This window comes from Barbus barbus (assembly GCF_936440315.1).
Source record: "Barbus barbus genome assembly, chromosome: 40".
NCBI classification, from domain to species: Eukaryota; Metazoa; Chordata; class Actinopteri; order Cypriniformes; family Cyprinidae; genus Barbus; species Barbus barbus.
In genome coordinates, this window is record NC_136718.1 from 11,971,207 (window position 1) to 11,986,517 (window position 15,311).

General features: G+C 37.1%; 1 protein-coding gene across 1 annotated transcript in view; it reads right to left on the reverse strand.

Moving 5' to 3' along the window:
* The window catches only part of dnah12 (dynein, axonemal, heavy chain 12), a gene marked incomplete at its 5' end in the record, with an annotated part of 31,797 nt that extends 18,146 nt beyond the window's left edge, over positions 1-13,651 (reverse strand). Inside the window, 26 exons of the mRNA XM_079400312.1 lie at positions 76-315; positions 505-657; positions 866-1,038; positions 1,201-1,357; positions 1,441-1,560; positions 1,653-1,935; positions 2,430-2,551; positions 2,690-2,884; positions 3,090-3,290; positions 3,403-3,588; positions 3,719-3,956; positions 4,100-4,293; positions 4,547-4,681; positions 4,764-4,889; positions 4,970-5,105; positions 5,290-5,468; positions 5,915-6,006; positions 6,136-6,289; positions 6,402-6,590; positions 6,721-6,916; positions 8,977-9,135; positions 9,278-9,344; positions 9,522-9,711; positions 9,814-9,840; positions 9,962-10,049; positions 13,461-13,651. Of these exons, the coding sequence (XP_079256438.1) occupies positions 76-315; positions 505-657; positions 866-1,038; positions 1,201-1,357; positions 1,441-1,560; positions 1,653-1,935; positions 2,430-2,551; positions 2,690-2,884; positions 3,090-3,290; positions 3,403-3,588; positions 3,719-3,956; positions 4,100-4,293; positions 4,547-4,681; positions 4,764-4,889; positions 4,970-5,105; positions 5,290-5,468; positions 5,915-6,006; positions 6,136-6,289; positions 6,402-6,590; positions 6,721-6,916; positions 8,977-9,135; positions 9,278-9,344; positions 9,522-9,711; positions 9,814-9,840; positions 9,962-10,049; positions 13,461-13,651 (4,191 nt within the window). The remainder of the gene's footprint in view (positions 1-75; positions 316-504; positions 658-865; positions 1,039-1,200; positions 1,358-1,440; positions 1,561-1,652; positions 1,936-2,429; positions 2,552-2,689; positions 2,885-3,089; positions 3,291-3,402; positions 3,589-3,718; positions 3,957-4,099; positions 4,294-4,546; positions 4,682-4,763; positions 4,890-4,969; positions 5,106-5,289; positions 5,469-5,914; positions 6,007-6,135; positions 6,290-6,401; positions 6,591-6,720; positions 6,917-8,976; positions 9,136-9,277; positions 9,345-9,521; positions 9,712-9,813; positions 9,841-9,961; positions 10,050-13,460) is intronic.
* Between the last annotated feature and the right edge of the window lie 1,660 nt (positions 13,652-15,311).

A 15,311-nucleotide genomic window follows, 5' to 3' on the forward strand; every position in this document is an offset into this window, starting at 1 on the left:
TACAGTTAAAGCCATGTTAGATAACTTGATCTTAATAAAACAAGTTACCCATAATACACACACAAACAAAAACACCTTGAGATTATCAGGGAGTTCAGATCGGCCAGCGTATCCAGGGTTCATGGTGATGGCCACAAAACAGTTGGGGTTGAGGCGTAACTCTGTGCCCTCAAAGTCAAAATACTCAAGTTTCATTTCGATGGCTCTCTGAATACACAGGATCTGCTGAGCCACCACAGACAGCACCTCTAACTCAATCCGGTTAAATTCATCAAAGCATGCCCAGGCACCAGAAGACGCCAAACCCTTGAAAAACTAGAAAATAATATTCAGGCAAACATTGACTCAAGATAAGAGTTTATATGTTATTTATTTATGATAGATAAACTGATGATTTTAGCCTAATGAAATCTGAGTGCAAGAGATGACCATGCTAAAGTTTCTGAGCTTTGACAAGTCCTTGAACATAATTCTAGCTCTTCATTTGAAATGAGACCTTCTCACCTTCCCCATGGCTAGGTAGTCAAGGCCATCTGAGCAGTTAAACACTACACACTGCACAGCAAGGGCTTTGGCCAGATCTTTGGTGGTCTCGGTTTTGCCTGTGCCTGCGGGTCCTTCAGGAGCTCCACCCAAATTTAAATAAAATGCTCCAATCTTTAAAAGAGCACAATAAACCAGATATCAGAAAAGAAAATGATTATGCCTCAAACATAATAAATATGTTGCTGGCATGATTAGTGTTAGTTTGATTATTGTTTCACATTTAATAAATAAATTGTCACAACTGAGTATTTTCTGTATTCTCATAGCATAATAGCAAAGCATAATAAATAGCATAAAATAAATTTGCCATTTAATATACCAAAGTTCGGTAACATCTGTCTGTTAACGGTGTGATGACCAAGCGAGGAGAGTTTCCAAGATATTCATAAGCATACTTGACATCACAGTTTATAATGCGGACACGGACATTGTCGCCAGCCCAATAGTAACGTAGCTGAGCAAGCCACTGGAAATCTGTCTCACTAGAAACTCCTGAAATGGATATTGAAAGTTAAAAGTTTTTAAAAGAAAAAGAACAAACTGTACAATACAGTAAGTCAAATAACGATGGAACTTTTTTTTGTTTTAAATAATTTCTTCACAAGACTGAAGAATGCTTTTTCAAAATTCATAATATCAAAGCAAAACGAGAACCTTTCTCTATCATCTCCATGACTACATCCCTGGCATGCACATCTATGGTCACTAGGGCCCCCAGAGTGGTGCGTGTCTGCTTGGATAGCTTCCCCCTCACCAGCTCCACTATATCATTCAGCTGATTCTGCAGCTGCTCATGGTAGTTCTTCAGACCCTATGAAATCATTCAGATCAATATCTCAGGTACACAGTAAACAGAATCCAATGGTCCGCTGATATTCAAAGTGGTTTCCTTACATTAGCACCACTCCTGATGGCCTCATGCACCTCCAGCGTCCAGTACATCTGTGAGGTACAGAGGACCACCTGTCCAGGCCAGTCACGTACCCACTGACTCCTTTTAACCTCTGGATAAGCCTGAACACATTCAAGACAGTAACCTGGTGCATTAAAAGTAATAAAGACCAAAAGTTGACACAAAAAAATACAAATGGGAACTTGAGTCTTACCAGTCTGGAGCGATTGATCACATCCCTGATGCTTCTCAGCATGATGTCTTCCACCTGCACCAGCCACTTCTCCACAGCTCCTCGTGCCTCAGACGTGGAGATCAGCTGGATGAGCTCCACACGCTCCCCCTCACTGCTGTACATGGCCTGGATGTCCAAGTTAGGCAGGAAGTCCAGTTTGGCGATGCCCTCAAAACATTTCTTTAAGTGAGGCTGCACTCGCGTGGGATCTTTGGTTTCTGAGAGAATCTCCAGCATCTCATCATTTGACAGGAAAAAGAATCTACAGAGTGTGAAAAGGAAATACAATGAACAACATTGAGGATATATGGCATGACAGTTCGAAACTATGGCACAATGTACTAACTTAGAGGTAAAGTGTGCAGTGTTGTTATTAAAATTAAGCAATTATTAAAATAGTTTTTTTGAAGTAAAATACAAATATTAGCAGAAAAAAGGAGAAATGTTGCTTTGGTAAATAACTGAAATAAATAAGTTTAAGCTGAAATATTAAAATTACTAAAACGAAAAAATGAAACGAAAAATAAAATATAAAAAGTTTCCAAGTATGCTGTCTACCACTGGTCAAAAAAAAAAGTTAGCCCTGTCCCAAACTAACATCATTGGTTAAGTCAGTGTTGTTGTGCCAGAATTGGTCAGAATGATCAAACAGCATGCTTTTAGTTGCAGTTTACAGTTAAATCTACATGAATTGCTTGTTTTAAAAATTGAAAAAAGCTTTATAGCTTATAACATGCAAAATTTTAAATATATTACCGTGGAAAAAACAATCTTTTCTTTTCAAGATATGCATTCAAGCCCTTCATAATGTTCTCAAGGAGAATGTAGGACTCTTGCAGTTTTTCAAACAAACCAGGCAGAGAAGTAGCAGCTAAAACCTGTGAAAATGGAAGGATTATTGGTATTAGTTTTTTCAAACATAAAAACCCAATAAATGAGAAATAAGCTAGAACATAAGCAAAATTATTTCTGAACTTCCAATTATTTTATTGTTTGTATTAAGTATATGTCATCACCATTGGGTCCTTCACACAGTGCATCATGACCTCCTTCCAGTGTTTGTTTACAATCTGGAAGAGACGGCCCTCCTCAGGCATCTGCTTCATTATATCCTCAGAACTGAAGATGGGCTCAAGGTATAGCCACTGATGTTGCACCTTCAGCCACTCATCTATAGTGTCTTGGATACGGATCAAACGTTCCTCCCAGGTCTGGTTTAAAACAACAAACCTTGCTCACTATTCCTTGCCAATGATCAAGAAAACTTAAAGCATACTTTTAGCTATTTTTAAAACTTATTTTGAAACCGTTTGTAATATTGGTTCACATTTGTGGATAAAACTAAATATACATTTTAATTCTCGAGTAACTGGTTTCTCGTTTCTTGAAATGCCCATCCCTCAAGCACAATCTCACCTTAATTTCTGTCTCGAAAGGCTTGATGAAAGGAGAGCCTCTCATAGTTTGGGTTTTCACTATCTGGTCATCCAGCATGGTTTGAATCTCATCCACAGAGGACAGGATGGACACGCCGGTGTCCCTATATGGATGATAATGAAATGACACCGTATCCCAAACCTCTACCATATTCTGCATGGCCCTCTCCAGTGCGAATTCCTGAAAGTGAGCAATTTCCAAAAAGATGTGAGGTGTTTTGTCTCTTTATGGCATATAACTGCATACAGGAACTGCAATAAATCATACAGGTGTTGATTCACAGTGTTATTACTTTGCTGGCTCCTGCACTGATGTTCTCAAACAGTTCCAGGTATGGGGTGAGGTTCTGTTTAAGGATTTTGCGCAGCGTGCTTCCAGAGTCAGGGGTCAAGTCATTGTCTGCAATTTCTGACATTTGCTCCCAGTGTCGAGGTCTGATGCCGGGATTACACAGGATGGACACTAATGGAATGTACTCCTAAGAATAGGAAATAATTTTAAAGGGACAATTCGCCCAAAAATCTAAATGATGTGATAATTCCATGAAAACGGTTAATTGTTCATATTTGTATGAACTAACCCTTCAATCTATAGGATGTAAACACTACCTTGAACTCTTTGACTTGCTCCACAACACCGGTGCAAATGAGAATAGTGGCACTCTCCTGTTTGTCCTCCTCCTCTTTGGGCTTCCTCTTTAGACCTGCTATTTTCTCCTTTTCTTGCTCTGCCTTCTTCTGTTTCTGCTGGAAGAACTTCTGCATCTTGTATATTTCTCTGAAGTACTCCTCAACCTCCAGCTCTATACTCTCACCGTTCAAATCCAAGAAAGACCCGTCCATCCATCTACACTCAGACGACAGGATAAGATGTCATTCTTTATCAAATAAATCAAGTTCTTGGAGAAAAAAAAGAAACTCTGTCTGAAAATAGTGAAGACTAGGTGATCCATTATAATAACTGGATAAGGAGAATATGATTCCACAAACCTCTTTCTTGTGCGTTGCCATTTCAGAACCAAATTGAAGAGCTTCTGATAGGGCTCAATAGATTCCTTGATCACCTCCACCTCTGGGTATGAGGTTTCGTCCCATTTGTAAAGGGCTTCTTCTTTGTTGATAAAGATAATTGATTCCTCAATGTCCTGAATTCTTTTCTGCACCGTTCTCACATCAGAAGCATACTGGAAAGGAGAGGAAGTATTACAATATAAATCACTGATTTCTTTCAGAAGTCAAGTAATCATGCCAGATCAGGTCAAATAAATAGTTTAGCCCAAAAATCCATTTATCCATTTGTGTTTCATAAAAGAAAGAAATAATGTGGGATTTAAATAATGTGACTGAGTAGATGATTTGGCCGACAAAAAATTTCATTTTAGGTGAACTGTTATTTTAACTGGACAAATAAACGGAAGATTTCAGTTTGTAATATACCTGTTGCATCATATCGAGTTCAGAGCATTGTGAAAATTCCTCCATCCTGCGGCCTACTTTCTCTAGCTCTAGAAGAAGCTTCTCTCTTCGACCTTGAAGTTCTTGTTGACCCTTTTGCTTGGCTTCTTCCATCACCTTCAACAACAGAGTGTATAAGTCCTTCTAACAGAAACAAGTTTATATGTTTGATTTACTGTATGTCCTTTCAAAATATCACCTCATCACTTTGCTCGAAGATCGGGTAAATGTTTTGCGGCCAGAGCAGTACTGTGGCATTCAGTTCAAGATGCTCTGCATCAAAAATATGTACATCCATCAAATAATTCATCCTATGTTGTGCTTCCTACAAAAAGTAATATAAAAAGTTATTACACAGTATTCACAGTAAAACCATTTAAAAAGAAATAGTTCTGAGGTACCCACCATTATTCTATTGTTGAGCTCCTCTATTCCCTTGGTTTTCACCTGATCAATGTAAGTAATCATTTCCATCATGTCCTCTGTTGTTTCAGGCACTTTCAAAGCCCTGTCCCGAATAGCCTCAAACTCTTTACAAATCCTGAAAAAAAATTCAAATATATACATTGCAGATTTAAAGAGAAATTAGACAAAGGGATAGTTCATCTAAAAATGTCACACAGGTTTTAGAGGACATAAAAGGGTGAATAAATGATGATAGAATGTTTATTTTGGAGTGAACTGTTCCTAATACATTAGCAAAACAACTCGAGCACTGAACTTACTGAAAACTGCATTGATGGTGTGAGCTAACAAGCTTCCCCACAATGATTTCGGAAAGGGTGTTCGCTTTCTTTGCAAGTCCTTCCTTGAGCTCCTCACAGTCCAGTTGTACCATGTCAAAATGGATCAGAGAGGGAAGACCAGATATCTCTTGCGACAATGCCCGAAACCGCTCCACTTGCTGACATGTGATATATGAACACACAGACATGTAGTAAACAGATTAAACACAAGAAAATTATACAGACACCTTAGTATAAGTAAAAATACAATCAAAACTTTGGGGTAAGAAAGATTTTTTCTTTTGAACGTAATTAATTAGGACTTTAAAAAATTATATTAAAATGTAATCTTCTGAACTTTCCATCATCAATAAAATTACATAAAATAAATTCAATTAGACTAGAATTAGATTAAATTAAATTAGAATATATTAAAAAAGAAAACATTTATTTGAAATTGTAATAATATTTCACAATAACACTTTTTACTGTATTTCTGGTTAAATAGATGCAGTCTTGGTAAGAATAAGAAACTTCTTTTAAAAACATAAAAAAGTACAATCTTACCAACCTCAAATATTTGAACAGTAGTGTATATAATATATTGAATTAAACATAAGCTGACCTTGGTGTACTCATCAAAAGAATGCTCTTCTTCCATTAATGTTTCCACTTGAGCCTGTGCCGTCCCATTGACTAACCAGTCATAGCTGTCAACTAAACAATATTCATGTAATTGAGCAGAATAACAGAGTCGCAAAACACATTACACATTGTTCTATGTGGTTTTAACCCATTAATATGTGGTTGCTAAGGTGTTGCTAGGGTGATTTGGGTTTTGCTTACCATAGCTCTGGAAGTGTTTGGCAGGTCCATCCAAGTTTATTCTTACAGCATTCCTAAGAGTGGTCTGTGCCCACATCTGAACATGATCTGGGAGCTTGGCATCCACTACAGAAATGTGGCCCTCTGCTAGCCATGCCTGGACCGTCTGCACTCTCTGTGGGACAGGCAGGACTTAATATCAAACCTGAGCACATAAACTAATCCGATCTGATTCACATAGTCAAAATAATTGTGCAACACAACTGCACATCAATATATTTCCCAACCTGCACAGTATTGCTGATCAGGTTTGCAATTTCAAGCACAGCCTCCTCTAGATCACGAAAATTAGGATAAAAATCCATCTTCTCATCATCAAATATTAAGTCCATCTTGAATAGGGGAAGCTTGCTGATGTTGAGGGGATCAAACAAGCTGACAAATGCCATCACACTCCTCTCAACTAGTGCCTTTAGCTAAAAAGGGGTAAACAAAACCAATTATTCCATTATCCTTAGTCAACATCAAAACATCAATAGTTGGAAAAAAGTTGCATTGACAATGACAGCAGATATAAAACTGTGTGACAAATAATACTCAGCTCACCTGATTGGATAAAAGCGTTGAGGCACAGTTGTAAAAGGAGTCAAGTTTTTTGGGTTTGACTTTCTGCACAGTCTCTTTGCTGGTGAGCAGGTGAATAACTTTGGGGAACCAGGATTTCATGAGTCTGTCCTCTACTCTCTCACACTCAACAGCCACTTTGTTCTTCAGACTTTCACAGTCTACAGGCCCTGTGGACCTTTATAGCAGGTTTTCAAGATGTGCATTACTCATTCAAATTTCAAATTATAAGGATACTTGAATATACTTCTAAAATAAACAAAAGTTTCAGTCTTAAAAGTCTCATTTAAAATTTAATTATGATTACTTAAAAAGCAGCTGTTTGTTAACCTTAATCCACCAAATCAAATCAACATGCAGGAATTCATGTTACTGTCATGTGACATTAAAACAGGACACTAGACCCTCATGACAATTGTATTTTTTTAATTTTTCTATTTGATGGCTGTATGAAGAATCATTATTATTATTATTTATTTATTTTTTGAAAGTGGTGTAAATGTTTTAGGGGTGACCCCGAATAGTTGATGATTCGATGCTTCGATAGGAGGAGCCTGATTCGACTCCCAATCTCACAGTCGAATATTCGTGGGTGTTATGATCATGCCATTTTGGCTAAATGGGGGTGCTCAAATCTTTGATTTCACATAAAACTACCAGTTTTCTCCCAATAAATTAATATACAGCCTATTAAAATAATGCTGTAAATAAGAATCTGAAAAGAAAGAAGCTTCAAATAAATATTTTAACGTGTGTGAATAAATCCAGCCACCCCATAGATTTAAACTTCACTTTCCATAGTCTGTGACCGATTGAGGATCTTGGCGGCAGGGATTTAAATCTTTAACAAGACTCAAATTGATACAGGCATGGCACTGCCTGGCACTGTTTTTTTTCAATCAGGTAGGGTACAATTTACAGATTTCAAAACATTTCAGCTGGTTTATGTGTATATCGTGTATATCTCGTATAAAATGCATTTGAGTTACGCTGCAGTAAAGCGTTTCATTGTAGTATAGAGTGATTAAGTGCAAATAGCATATTTTTTTAGTGACAGATGCTATTTACACTAAGTGCAAATAGCAATGGATTCTATTTACACTGTTAAAATAGCAAGATTTTCTGCTATTTATACTACTTATTGCAAATAGTGGCAATTATCTGCACCTCAGTATTGTAGTACATTATAAAACAGTACGCAATAATAACATTATAATAACAAATACTGAGTGTAAATTATGATTTTAATTCAAATTTATTAAATGGATGCCACCTTATTGGGACAATAAAGCCCTCCCTACACCTACCCTAACCCTACCCGATACTTTATTTTCAACTTTTTGATTATTTCCTTCATTTGTATTGAAAATAAATGCCTTTCTGATGCAATATGAGATTTGAAAAGGGAGAAACAATTTTGAGATTTGAAAAGGGAGAAACAATTTTTTGGCAAAAGGTGGGCTCGAACTCGGGTCGATTGCGTCAAAAAGCATGCGCCTTACCATCTACGCCACTGAAACTGATGTTGAACTAATTTCTTTTTTAATTGTTGACTAACCCAATCACATGTTAGTGGGCGGAGTTAGTGTAAATAGCCTTTGCCAACAAGATGGGCTATTTGCACTTAGTGTAAATAGACACTCCGTTGATTAAAAACCTGCTATCAAAAGCTTCATTCTACTGGTTATCTTCAGCGCACGGCAGCTCAAAACAGAAATGCAGAACATTAATAACTGTCATTCATAACGTTATAACTAGACACTATTGTAAAAAAAAATGTTGTGAATTCTTAGGGTTTGGCTGACGTGTAATGTTAACTATCTTTTAATCAAAACATTATTTACCCCGCTTGTACCTGTGAGTCGTCCATTACACATTTTCCTTGTGTGTTAACGTCAGTAATTATGACTAACTTGACTCTTGGTAATGTATTTTGACCACGCCCCCAAACATATGATTCGACTATCAGTCGAATATCGGCAAGATTTGAAAATTCCGATTCGACTATGAAAATCCTTATTCGGCGACACCCCTAGTTTTCCAAAATGATTGAAACCAGCATGAATACAAATATTACATATTTGTGCAGCCTTGCTACTTGTGGTTTGAATTTGATTGTCAAAAGATTTATCCTTTTCATCATCTTGGAAATACATACTTGTCATTGACCCAAGCAACAAATATACAGCATGTAATCACAAAATGAATGCTTCCAAATAACAAACATAACAGCAGTACCTGCAGTCTGAGAGATCAATAAGGAGCAGATGGGAGATTGTGCTGTAGCAAATATCAAGGACATTCTTCATGACTGGATGTAATATGTGTAGATTCTTCTGCATCTCTTTTCGACTCTGGACAAAGCTGTCATGCCATGGACAGGAGAAATCTAGAATTCTGGTGAAGCAAAACCAAGATCATAAGAACTGCACTTTTGCCAAGTACACTTCATAATCTGGCCCTATTAAGATTAAGTTAAATATTACTATAATATTTACATTTTTATGTATTATGATTTATTTAGAATCTGCACACTTACTCAGCAGATGCGTTGATCTCTTGAGAAATTGTGTCAGTTGACTGTGGATCTTTTAGTACAGTGCTTACTAGAAAAAAACCATTAATAACAACCTACTGAAAACCCAAAGGTTTGATTAAGTTGCTTTATAAATAAAAACTTTAAAACACACACACACACACACACACACACACACACACACAAAACAGATCTATAATTTATATTAATTTCTGTGAATATATACCAGAGCATCAATTGGACTCACCTCTGTGCTTGGTCATGACTCTGAGGTAGGTCTCACTGACCTCTTTGCATATGTCTTCAAGCAACTCTTGCCTACCGGGCCCTTGGCGGAGCCGATGGGGCACACGGGCCAACATAGCATCCAGCCACTGCTGCTGAAAGGGCGCAACAGGACTTTGCTCAACACACTCTTTCAGGAACAAGTAGTTCATCTAGGAGAATATGGAGAGAAAAGTATAAAACACAATGAAATGAAAAGACCCACCAGAAGAAATAATAATAATGAGGCTTATTATGAGGTAAACATAGCATACATATTGTTTCCTCTCTTCACTGATAACCTGGAAAACAAAAATAAATGACATTATTACCAAATACAAGACATCTATATAAGATTTTTTTTTTTTTATCATATGGTGTATGAGATGTGTGATCAAGTGAATACTGTTCATGAGTTCATACTGTTGAGGGAAGCTCTGGTTCAGGAGACAGAGGAGATGCTGGTCCTGCTTCCTTGGCCCGCATGTAAGCTTGCATTGCCCTGTCAACTCTAACACAATTTCAGATATCACATTACAATATTACTCTACTATAATACATAACACCCCGTGACATATGTGTGTAGTTGACATGCCACTTCAAGTATAAACAGCAACAGTATCCTGATGTTTTATCTAAACATTTTTCTAATTTTTGGATAATTATTACATGCCATTTTTATGACCATGCATTAATTAAGTGACCACTTATTTGAATGTGTACTTTAAAATTCTATAAATTTATGTGAACTGCAACAAAAAGCTAAAAGGTGATTACAAAAGAAAACACTTAGAAAGTAGTTGTACAGTAAGATTTTTAAACATTTTAGAAAGAAGTTTCTCATACTCACTAAGGCTGCATTTATTATAAAATACAGTAAAAAGTAATATTGTGAAAAAAATACAATTTAGAATGTTTTCTAATTTAATTTATTTTAAAATGCAATATAGACGGTTTCAACAACATAAACAAACGTTACTGCGCACGCGCGCTTTTGTGGCCCTAACTTAACTTCCAGTAGACATCCAAATAGAATCAACAAGAACAGTTATAGCTTATAAATCCCTCTAGAGTAGATTAGTTTTGATAACAAGCTAAATATGTTTGCTGCGTAAATCAGACGGACTTATTAAAAATGCAAATTCATTCTCTGCCAACAAGCAGCGCTGAGCTTACAAAAGCTGCTTTGTCAGGCATATAACATGCAAGATGAAATCAAAATGACATTGAACATTTTCTAAAGACAGTTTTCCTTCAGAAATACAGTGATATAAAAACACCCGCGCCTCGTTTTGACTTTTAAACGTGCATTACGTGCTCATGTTTATTCAATGAAGCCTTTTGGAAAATCGGTCAGTTTTAATATCGTGGTGGTTTGCCAAAAATTAATACATGAATGAGAAACACATCCCACAGCACAACTTAATTACTAATCGCTTTAACTTCGTTTGTAGCTGGCGACACTAACCAGACCGATAAACAAACACAGACCGGAAGTTAACTATATTTTTATATATTTATATTTCTGTCAAGACAAAGCTGGGCTGCGTTCAGCCCCGAAAAAACGGTGGAAAACGTTTATTAAACGGAAACGGTGATGCGTTGAACACCCTGTTCTGATGACGCAAGAGTTGCAACTATGGCAGCTGAGATCATTCTTTGTGTTCTTTTTTAACAATTTTCAGAGTCTGATAAAATCGGCATAAATACATTTTTAATACTGCAAAATATGCTCGATGTTACAGTCACTGCCCTTGCCGTCCAGAATAAAAGAGAACATCCCAGCCCAGTGAAGGGGGTTTGTGGAAACTGTGTTTCCTTATTATTGTGATCCAACATTTGCCTCGCATTTCAGGATGAAAAGAAATTTCAGGTGAAGGATAATCCACTTCTTACCTCCGAGACTGTGTTATGATCTATGACCTTATTATTTTTGTTGTGAGTATTATTTATTTATTTAGTCATTTAGCAGACGCTTTTATCCAAAGCGACTTACAAATGAGGACATAAGAAGCAATCAAAACCAACAAAAGAGCAACAACGTGCAAGTGCTATTACAAGTCTTGGTTAGCCTAACGCAGTACAGATAATTATTATTATTGTTATTTTTTAATAAAAAGACATAGATAAAATACAATTAGAATAGATAGTGCTAGAGTTAGAGGGTCAAGTAAAGATGGAACAGATGAGTTTTTAGCCATTTCTTGAAGATGGGTAAGGATTCGGCTGCTCGGATCGAGTTGGGCAGGTCATTCCACCAGATGGGAACAGTTAATGAAAAAGTCCTTGAAAGTGTTTTTCTGTGTCTTTGGGATGGTACAATAATTTGTTGTTCACTTGAAGAACGCAAGCTTCTAGAGGGCACATAAGTCTGAAGTAAAGAATTTAGGTAAAGGGGAGCAGAGCCAGTGGTGGTTCTGTAGGCAAACATTAATGCCTTGAATTTAAAGCGAGCAGCTATTGGTAGCCAGTGCAAATTGATGAACAGAGACGTGACGTGCGTTCTTTTCGGCTCATTAAAGATTAATCTTGCAGCGGCATTTTGGATTAATTGTAGAGGTTTAATAGAATTGGCTGGAAGACCTGCCAAGAGAGCGTTGCAATAATCAAGTCTGGACAGAACAAGAGCCTGAACAAGGAGTTGTGTTGCATGTTCCGAGAGAAAGGGCCTGATCTTCTTAATATTATATAATGCAAATCTGCAGGACCGGGCAGTTTTAACAATGTGGTCTGAGAAATTCAGCTTATCATCAATCACAACTCCAAGGTTTCTGGCTGTTTTTGAAGGAGTTATGGTAGATGAGCCTAACTGGAAGCTGAGATTGTGATGAAGCGATGGGTTAGCTGAAATTACAAGCAGTTCTGTCTTAGCTAGGTTAAGTTGAAGGTGATGGTCCATCATCCAGCAAGAAATGTCTGTTAGACACGCAGAGATGCGAGTAGCTATCGTCGGATCATCAGGATGGAATGAGAGGTAGAGTTGAGTGTCATCAGCATAGCAGTGATATGAAAATCCATGTTTCTGAATAACAGAACCTAGTGATGCCATGTAGACAGAAAAGAGAAGTGGTCCAAGAACTGAGCCCTGAGGCACCCCAGTAGCTAGATGTTGCGACTTGGATACCTCACCTCTCCAAGATACAAGATAGCTATGTTACTATAAAAAGATAACATGTCTTCAATATCTTCAATTGTTGCGCATACCGAGCTGCAGCGCACACATATTAAATGACTTCACTTGGACCTATAGTGCGATCTGTCTCTTTAATACCGCGTGGTTTATATACAAGTTTCTGCTGATTGGGCTGACTTTTTTGACACACCCACCAATCAAGAAAACGTGTCGCAAACCCTGTTGCACACCGTTTCCAGGAAACATGTCATTCAACCCGGAAACCAGAGCAAAACGTTGTGCACCGGTGTGAGCCTGAACGTGCCCCAGAAATCAGCAGCCATTACTCAAGTCTTTAGTGTCAAATGACAAATAATTTACTCAGTATTAATTCTATTATACTAGCTTGCTTAAAAAACATTTCTTATTATTATCAAGGTTGAAAACAGTTGTGCTGCTTAATATTTTGGTAGAAACTGTGATGCATTTATGGATTCTTTAATAGAAAGTTCAAAACAAATGAAATCATTTATTTGAAATACAAATCTTTTGTAACATTTCAGATATCTTTACTGTGGCTTTTGGTCACTTTATGCATCTTTGCTGAACAAAACTATTTTATTTATTATAAGTACTATGTATTGTTATTTAGGCTACTCTTTTAATTACCGCCGGCAAACTTTTGAAACTATCCTGTATACACGTGTAGGCTATATTTCAACCAAAATCTTCATCTTGAATAAAAAAGCCTAGGATCATTTTCAACAGCCTATTAACAAAAATAACTAAATACAACAGCAAAGCTCTTACATTATTTTCTGGAGCTGTTGCTGCTGTTGTTTGCTCCTCCTGTGCCGCAGGAGCTTTCTCCTCACGGCTAGTCTGCTCTCTGGGAGGCCTGACGCTCCCTCCTGGGTCGGTGGGCTTGGGAGAGGAGGCAGGACATCGTGCCTCCTCAAACCACTCACCTGGGACTTCAATGCACCTGCCGAGGTCGACATTTCAGCGACTAAAAAAGACGACATTTGTTCCGTTTAGGAATCCTGGCGCATCATTCGCCCGAACTAAGGGCAACAAACTCCAAAACAAAGTACTGTATTGAATCCTAGATGAAATATAATTACAAATAATTATGTAAAGTGAGTGATTAAGCATTTTACCGTTTATAGTAGCGTTGACGCGTCATGCGTACTCCTAACGGTATTTTTGCTCCGAGCTCCAAACTGATACAAGTTTGTTGCATTTGTGGAACTTCCGTCAACATATTGGTTGCCATGGATGCACAATTGGAAGTGCTTTGCTCTCAGAGAACGCAAGGAGCGCATTTTAGGATTGTGAGTGATGTCACTTAAAGGGATACTTCATTCCTAAATAAATAAAAGAAGAAAAAGATAAGCAATGATTAACTCCAAACCTGTATGATTTTCTTTATTTTGTGTATTGCAAACTTGTAGGCCTGTCATTTCAGAGCACCGACATGTTAAACATGTTTATATATATATATAATTTTTTTTTAAGGGGACACCTAAAAAAACACCTACATTTTATTTAGAGGACCAAAGTGAGAAAAAAAATATTAGGTGCAGTTGTTGTTATTTACATGGCCAAAAAGTAAGATAAAATCCTGCTGGCTTGTAATGTAAATCGCCAAGAGTTTTATAACAATATAGCAGACTACTTAAAATGCATATAAATATCAGTTGTGACTCTATAAAGTATCTTCCAATAATATGTCTTACTGAGATGATATTTAAATGCTTAGTTTTAATATCGATGCTCTGTAGTTTTAAATGTGGGATAGAAATGTATGTGCTGCTTTTTGTTATACCTTGACAATATAATAGCATACTTATTTGCATGTTCTAATGTGGACATCCATAATTAGCAAGAATAATGATTGATGCTGAACAAAGTATGAATTCATGACCAAACTCGTGAAGACAATGTGTTGATTTTATGAACACTACACTCCACAAGAGGGCAACATTTGCCCAACATCATTACAACAGGGCGTTCACAATCCAATGCACATGGTGTGATCAATGTAGTACTTCTAGATGCCCCGTAGTTTAATTACCTTCAGAGAGATCCTATTTTGTCTGTCTGGGTGTGATTCATTTGCAGCTACAGTGGTCCAGTAAACGTCTCTCCCCTGAAAATGACTCCTCATGTAAGCAAAATCATAACAAACCCAGTCTGAGAGAACAAGACTGTCTGGGTGGTTCCAAATCAGAGGTGTCAGTTTGCAAAAACATTTATACAAACTATATTCTGTCCTCAACATGGTTTTGTACAGCCCCTCAAATGTTAGTAGTTTATTCTTTGTAGTTTATAATTTGAAAAAAAAAAAAAAACATTCTGCATTGTCTGCAATACTGGTCTGTTTGACAAAGGAAGCTATTATTTCATGATTTTATTTCTACCATTATGAGTGAAGGAAGCACCACACATTGTGAACATTCGTCTGCATTGCATTTCACTGTATTAAGTCCAGTGCGAAGCCGATATTAAAATAGGTTTGTCTTACCCAATGAAGATGACTGACAGTTGCCACTCTGCTCATCAATCACACTTTAAGCACATTCAAGACAAGGGGCAAATGACCCACTAAAACCACTAACCAATAACACAACGTTGCCCATAAACGTAGAAGATTTTGTA